Here is a 7,265-nt window from a genome sequence, read left to right on the forward strand (position 1 = left end):
GTATGGTAACGGTTTGCTGGTTTAGTGCTGATTGTAGTAAACATATTGTGTGAATGTTTCCCTTTCCTCTGCAGAAGCACGAGCGCCAGGCGCAGCAGCATTACCAGCAGCTGCAGAGGAGGAAGAGAGAGGAGGAGGAGCGACAGAGGCAGGCGGAGCACATGGCCCGCAGAGAGAGGGAGAGGGACGATAGCAAGGGCGACTCCTCCGGGGATCACCACCACGACAAAAGTCATAGCAGTAAATCGCGTACTGGGGGAGCTGGAGGGGGCAGCAGCGGGTCAGACAAACCCAAGAGGCCCAGCTCTCTTTTGGCCAACAACAATGTGATGAAGCTGAAGCAGATCATCCCCCTGCAGAGTAAGTTCTCCTCCGCGGGCGCACGCTCCCCGCAGTCACCCACAGGCAGCGAGCCGAAGCTGCCCGGCTTCCTGAGCTTCAAATTCCTCAAATCACCAGAGAATAAGAAGGAAGGTGCTGCGGCTTCTTCTGCAACTAACACCACAGCAGCTAACGCCACAGCAACAGCATCTTCATCTTCAGGTAGCAGCTCTCAGGAGCGTTCTCAGTCACCCAGCAAAGCCTTCAACCCTGGGAAACTGTTTAACTTTGGGAAATCTGAGGGGGGGGCATGTGTAAATGGAGCCCCGCTGCCCAAATCCGGGGAAACCTCATCAACATCATCATCATCATCATCATCACAGACTTCAGAGAGACAAGCATCCAGGTCCGACCTGAACGGCGTTCCAGACGAGATCCCCTCACCTGGAGGGGAGGGGTCTGAGAATGGACATTCGATAGACTTGGACTCCGCTGGCTCTAAAGTCTAGTAGCTGTCTAGGAAAAAAAAACGTATTGTTGGTTTTACCTGAACTGAAGAAGAGATGTGGGTACTGTGACCTACAGTACATGTCGTGTGTGATCACAGGATCAGTGTAGAGGTACTTGAAGGCGACTTGTTTGCTTTTATGCAGAGAGACAAACAGGCTTGTAAGAAAGACGTAAGCCCTCCTACCGTGACAAATAAAACACAGACACACACACACACACTCAAACATCGAATCCTTCCTTGTCTGCAATACATAAAGAAATGCATGAGCTGCGTTTCTAATATTTTTAAGCCTTTAAAGCAGAGAGCTGTTTTTTTATTTCATTCTGACATAAATTGTAAGCATCTCGCCTCCCGCTCAAGACGTGACAGTGGAGGTTAAGGGTTAAAAAAAAAAAAAAAAGTTGTTTAGAAGAATCACAGATTGTACATGAAATGTATGAAACAGGTCTCATTTTAAGCTGTGAGAAAATTCTTGGGCCCTTCACGTTTATAAATGAAGTGGAAAAAATGAAAAGCAATATTAATCAGTGTTTTGATTCTTCATACCCGTCATCACACATCTCCCCTCCCCTTAATAATCATCCCTAATTTATCACCAGCTTTATTTTCAAAGCAGGGGTGATGTGATTGAACACTGCAGCCCATCCTGTGACCGTAGCCAAATGAAAAGATTTGAGTAAGTTTGAGATGTCATGTTTCAGCATTTTTCTTCTCAAGAGAGCGAATGGACCCGAGAAAAGAAACGAGAAAAAAAAAAAAAAGTAGAAGTAGGAGATTTTGAGAAAAAAAAAAGTAGGAAGCCTTTTGAGTGCTGGTTTCCATTGGAGCCTGCAGAGTGCCATATATATACAGATAGTGCTCCAGCCGATGCACTCTAACCAGACTTGGAATCAAGCGTTGAGTTAAAGAAGTTATCATTTGCACTAAATCCCTTCGCCGTGCATGGAAACACCAGCCTGCCTCATAACATTATGCAAAAGCTGGATGGTTTTCTTTCCACCTTTCACACAAAACATGCTTTTTGCTGAATGATACGATCCGTTTTTACAATAGCTGCTCTTAATTTTTTCAACTTCTTTATCTTTTTATACGCACCATTTGCTGCATTGCTGTACTGCAGTACGAATCATGGAAATATACCTTTTTTTTTTTTTTTACCAAAGCAGCATTATCTCAGATTACACAGTTAATCCAGGATAGTTGCTCTGTATGTTTTGTTCCTTGTGCATTAACAATGTTTATGTTGGTAGTACTCAACAAGCAAGCCCATAATTGACTTTTTAAAGGTATTTCACTTCTGCAGGCTGTCCAGAAGGTGGTGCCAGAGTTTACGTGCATAGCTGAAAGTGTTTCTTGTTATGATTCACTGCTTGCGTTAAAACGGTATCAGTGTTTAATCTCTAGAATACAGCAGAAGTAGTAACATTACAGTATTTGGCTGCAGTTTAAGAGCTACGTGAATGGAGAAAATATGTAAAGTTGTACAGCGATAAAGATAAGATGCTTTCTTACTGTAGGACGAGACTGAAACATCAACTGTGCACTGTCACCTCTGGCAAGGTTTGCTGCAATAACGATGGGTTTGTTGGAGACTTACCTTTTGAAACTTCCCCACACGAGCACCAATCCCTCTGCATTATTCCCAGCCAGATGCTATGCATCTTTTCTTGTTTCCCTGTGTTAGGCTCCTTTATTTGTGGTCTTACAACTTTTATACCAATCATTTCATCCGTTTAATTCCTGCTTTCTCTCTGTCTGGTCTAGGGTTTTTGATTGATATGAAGCTTTGTGCAGGTTTTTATCATATGTGGCTGCTTTCATGTCTGTAACAACATTTCAGTAACCGTAGTCCATATTTTAGTATCATACTTCAATAAAATACAAGACTGTACTTCCATAGATGGACAAAAAAAAACTTACCGGCGTCAAACGCAATAAGGAAACAGACAGGATATCCATTTGTGTGGTCAAAGTGTCATTTTACTGTCCAGCTACAGTCTGTTCTTTTTTATATCTGGAATCATTGTACTTGATACTCGTTGAATGAGAAGAGCAAGGCTGGTTGAAATGTGATGTGATATATTAGTCTCATTGTTTAAAGGACACATAAGAGCGATTAGGATGGTATGTTTAGCTGAGCAAAGTCTTGTAAAAACAAAAAAACTTGTTTTTTCTTGCAGCATTTTGATTTCAGGGACGAGTGACACCGTAATGCAATAGACTTCACTTATCATTTGATAGTTTGTGTACTAAATTAGAAGCTGGTTTCATAGCAGAGATGGCTTACATGAAAAAAATCAGAATTGAAAGGCATCAATCTGTAGTTTAGGTCATTCCTTCACACATGTAGTTCCTTTTTATTCAGGGAAAACTCTCAGTACAACTTCATATACTAGAAAGGGATAGCATTAACCAACCTATCACAGCTTTTATCCTCGCACTCTTGGCAGCAGCAACAAATACTGCATGTTATGGAGGTCTTAAAATAAGCTTTGGTTGAAGTGAAACGGGCCATGCACTGCACCGCTTGCATAAAGGACAGCAGCTCAGACAGCTGAGACTCATCAGCCGTCTGTGATTCACTATCAAAGAAACTGCAGTTCCTTTAGGGTTTAGGGCTTATCCACACTTTACAAGCACCTTCATGTGAAAGCCGAGGGGAAAGGACTGTTTAGTGAATGCACAGACTTCTTCAGGACTTTCAAAGTGGATTTGAGGAGGCAGAAATCTCCCTACAGCTACGTTTAAACCTGACCCGAAGACATCTTCATGGAAGCCTCACTTAACTGAACATCATACGCTCTTCCAATGTACCACTGTACAAAAAAAAAAGATCTTTTAAAGAGAACTACTGGAAAATGGGATTATTTATTTCATTTAATTTATTTTGTCATATTTTTGTAAGACCTGAAAAATAGTTAATAAAACTATTTGAAATGCATTTCATGTGTCGAGAAGTTATTTCTATGAAAACAATAATACTTTTTTCCCTACACACAAACATTATAAAAATACCTGATATTAAAGACTTCCAAATAATCAACTTAAAGCATCACATGACAAATAAATCCCAGTTTCAGTCCAGTTTTATTTGGACAAAGCTAAAAAGAACATGTGATCAAACAGCCATGAGATGGGGCAAGGCTTAGGTGTAGAACAGTCTAAATGAGAAGAAGCATCATGTGTTTACGCTTCAGAAACTGACAGTACTGTATATACATTTTAGGTAGGAAGATCACCAACCACACAGACAACCAACACTGCAGCATTTACTGAAAAAAAAAAAAAAAAACAGAACAGGAAGGGGAGGACTCTTTAATGGGGCAGTGGAAAGAAAGTTTAACCAAAAAAGATTTCTCAGTGTTGTACAGTATATGACACCAATACAAACTGAATCTCAAGAACAAGGCAGGATGACGAGTGCACTCTGCTGTGCATGCTTCTTGTGCGCTCTATAGCTGAAAACATTACCACCAGCCCTTTTTTTTCTACCTCAGCCTGTCCTCAGACCATGAACTCATCCAAAGTTGACCTGAAGATGGAGCACACAGCACGGCTATACCAACACTGCACATAGGGAGCAAAAGAGCTGGAACCATGATAACAGGTTGTAAGGCCTACAGACTAATACCTTCCATGGATAACAACACATCTTAAAACCCTTTGGTGGTCCTGGAATATAATAACCAGGTGTTAACATGCAAGCCGAGGCAACGTTCAACCAGGGCTCTATTCTTTCAAAAAGTGTTTGCTTACCATGGCCATGGATTCTCTTACAAAGAGGCAGACAGAACGATACTTGATGGGATGAACTAGGTCTGATGCTGGCAAGTATTTACACATCATAATGTGTCTTTTCCAGGCAACTTTACATATTGATGTGCAACTGACGATCCAACAACAGACAGCTCTATATTTTAATCCAACTTTGACATAATTTGTTTAATGAGCAGCTAAACCTCAGAGTTCCTATTTTTAATAGCATCAATCAGTCAGATGATGGAGGTGCAAAACATAAATATTTTTTTCTTAGAAACATTAGCACAACACTTAATAAGCACAAGTCCCAGAATAAAATGAAAGTACGCATATTTGCTGTAAACAAACACCTAAGGGGGGGGTTGAGGGATTGCTTCTACTTTGTGCTGTTCTTCACAGTGCAATCTTGGTTCAGTTGATTCAAACGGTGTGGAGAAATGTCACAATACCCCTGTGTGGTTGCAGATTGGGCAGTGAAACTGAGAGCGCGGGCACTGTGGCTGGCAGGAAGCTCTTTGCCATACATAAACAATAATAGTTATAATAAAATTAAAACAGTAACAAAAACGTCATCACAAATCAGGACAGCCTCTCCAGGCAACAGAAGGCTACAAGTTCATCTCTGTTCTTTAATCTACTCTGACACATTTTCATCTCATCCTCCACTTTGTACACACAGTTCTTTACAATGCACAACTGCAGTTCAGCATGCATACAGACATATACACGTTTACTAACCTACACAGGGATTAGCCAACATAAATAAGATAAACAGCACTTCAAAGATCCCTCCCTGACAACGTCTCTTTTGGAGACCAACAGACAGACTAAACAAACTGCTACTTTGATGATATGAATGTTCCCAATTCACCACACAATGACCCTTAAGTTTTGCCAGGGAAAGTATCCTCCCATTATGCCGATACCAGAAGTCTTATTCAGGGGGAACTATCCCTGGATTTAGTTATACTGGCTGTCCCCTGTATAGGCAACATACATACACACATTATCTCTCCACTCTTTCTAACACACACACACACACACACACACACACACACACACACACACACACACACACACAGTAGCACACTTATGAGTCCTCGTTCATCTCTTGGCTGTCTGTCCTGGCGATCTTCCTCGGGGGTGCTGGACTGTCACTCTCACCTTGTTCCTGTTCCCTTTTCTTTGCTGCATTCTGTGTGACACAGAGGATTACACTGCAGTCAGTAAAATCCAACACGTGTTTCATACTAATTAAACTTTGTATATTCAGATTGTTTGTGTGAATTTCTTTTAGAAAAACTCCTACGATATGAACATGCACACCTTTTTGTCCCACTGCTGATGGAGGTAACGCAGGAGGATGTTGGTTTTTTCTGTTACAATAACTGTTGAGTAAACACAGTTAGCATATTACTGACAAGTGCTGCTCAGTTTAAAGCACAGCTGGCCTTTGTTTACTTGCATTCAGTGAAGAACAGCTTCAATTCTAGAGTCTTAATATCTATGGTTTCAAATGTGACACTTTTGTCATCGCTCTGATCTTCAGCTTTGAGCTGTGAAGGATTGATACTTACTCTGTTCAGAGGGGTATTCACGTGTTGGAAGGTACACTGAGGGTCTACGATTCTGTAAAACACGACAGAGAAAGATTAAAAATTACAATTTAAATTGCAATCGAACACACTTTATGTGTACATTTAAGCCACAGTATGTCTTCTATTTCAGGAAATAAATGAAAACCATAAGCAAAACATTTCCCCCATAGAAAACATTTAGTATGAATATAACCATTGGCTACGTACCGATGCTTTACAAACAGAGTCTGCATGAAACCTACTGAAGTTGCTCTTATTGTAGACAGGAAGTCCTTTTAAGAAATCCGCCTGTGGGAAGAGGTAGACAGCAACAACAACAGCCAGTTTGGTGAATGAATTTCCATCTGTCTTGTTTTATTGTCATTATTTAGACTACGAAATCTACACAAAACAAAACACAAATGTAAATCTAAATGAGTCAGTGCTGGGCGTTGCCACATCTTAGCCACATGCTAATGGGCCTACACAGTCCCCGGTAACCTCCCCTACTGTAGGAGATGTATCAGACAGTGTAAGGTACACAGTTTACAGCACATGGCTTAAGATATCAAGCCAGAGTTGAGAGAAACCGGCTCGGCCTTGATGAATGGACGCCAGCAGCAGAAGCAGGTGTGGCTAGTAGTAGCTATCTGTTACCTGGCTAACCTGCTTGGTATTCCTACATGCCCTCTGTGAACGGTAGTGTAAGTGAAGCTAACGCTACCGTGTTTGGGTATGTGGAGTACGTACCTTTTCCATGATGGTGGAGACGCTGAGTTGTGGACCTCGCTCTGTGTTTGTCGTGCTGTGAAGGAAGGCTGTGTGAGCATGTAGCGGTTAGCGTGGCTAGCTAGTTAGCTGTAGGGCAGCTGTCCTCTCGGGTCCCAGACGTAAAGAAGACAATAACCTTCACACACAAGTTCTTCTTTCCATTCTATAACCAACTGTCAATGAAAAGACCAAATAAAACAATCCAAGTTGTCATTTTATGAGTTTATAAAAAAGCTAGTTTAACAGGACTTCTTCGGCTAGCATGATCGCTCGATGGTAACGATGCTTTATTGGCCACGCCCCGACGGCGCCCATTGGCACACTCT

General features: G+C 41.5%; 2 protein-coding genes across 3 annotated transcripts in view; one reads left to right on the forward strand and one right to left on the reverse strand.

Annotated features, from left to right (window-relative positions):
* ano8b (anoctamin 8b) overlaps nt 1-4,129 on the forward strand; it is a 35,485-nt gene extending 31,356 nt beyond the window's left edge. For both annotated transcript variants that reach the window (XM_079349781.1, XM_079349782.1), the window contains exon 19: nt 75-4,129. In XM_079349781.1, the coding sequence (XP_079205907.1) occupies nt 75-830 (756 nt within the window). In that variant the 3' untranslated portion in view covers nt 831-4,129. The remainder of the gene's footprint in view (nt 1-74) is intronic.
* Nucleotides 3,901-7,265, reverse strand: dda1 (DET1 and DDB1 associated 1). The gene is made up of 5 exons (XM_079349813.1): nt 6,919-7,265; nt 6,397-6,477; nt 6,169-6,220; nt 5,918-5,979; nt 3,901-5,786 (listed from the first exon to the last, which is right to left on the reverse strand). The coding sequence occupies exons 1-5, from the start codon at nt 6,925-6,927 to the stop codon at nt 5,682-5,684; spliced, it is 309 nt and encodes a 102-aa protein (XP_079205939.1). The 5' UTR covers nt 6,928-7,265; the 3' UTR covers nt 3,901-5,681.

Source organism: Symphodus melops (genome assembly GCF_947650265.1).
Source record: "Symphodus melops genome assembly, chromosome: 8".
NCBI lineage: Eukaryota > Metazoa > Chordata > Actinopteri > Labriformes > Labridae > Symphodus > Symphodus melops.

What these genes read in the sequence shown, in the direction of transcription:
- dda1 (XM_079349813.1), bottom strand. An exon ending in TGAATACCCCTCTGAACAGA is followed by an intron (nt 5,980 to 6,168) that starts GTAAGTATCAAT and finishes TTTACTCAACAG; the next exon opens with TTATTGTAACAGAAAAAACC. An exon ending in ATCAGCAGTGGGACAAAAAG is followed by an intron (nt 5,787 to 5,917) that starts GTGTGCATGTTC and finishes TGTGTCACACAG; the next exon opens with AATGCAGCAAAGAAAAGGGA.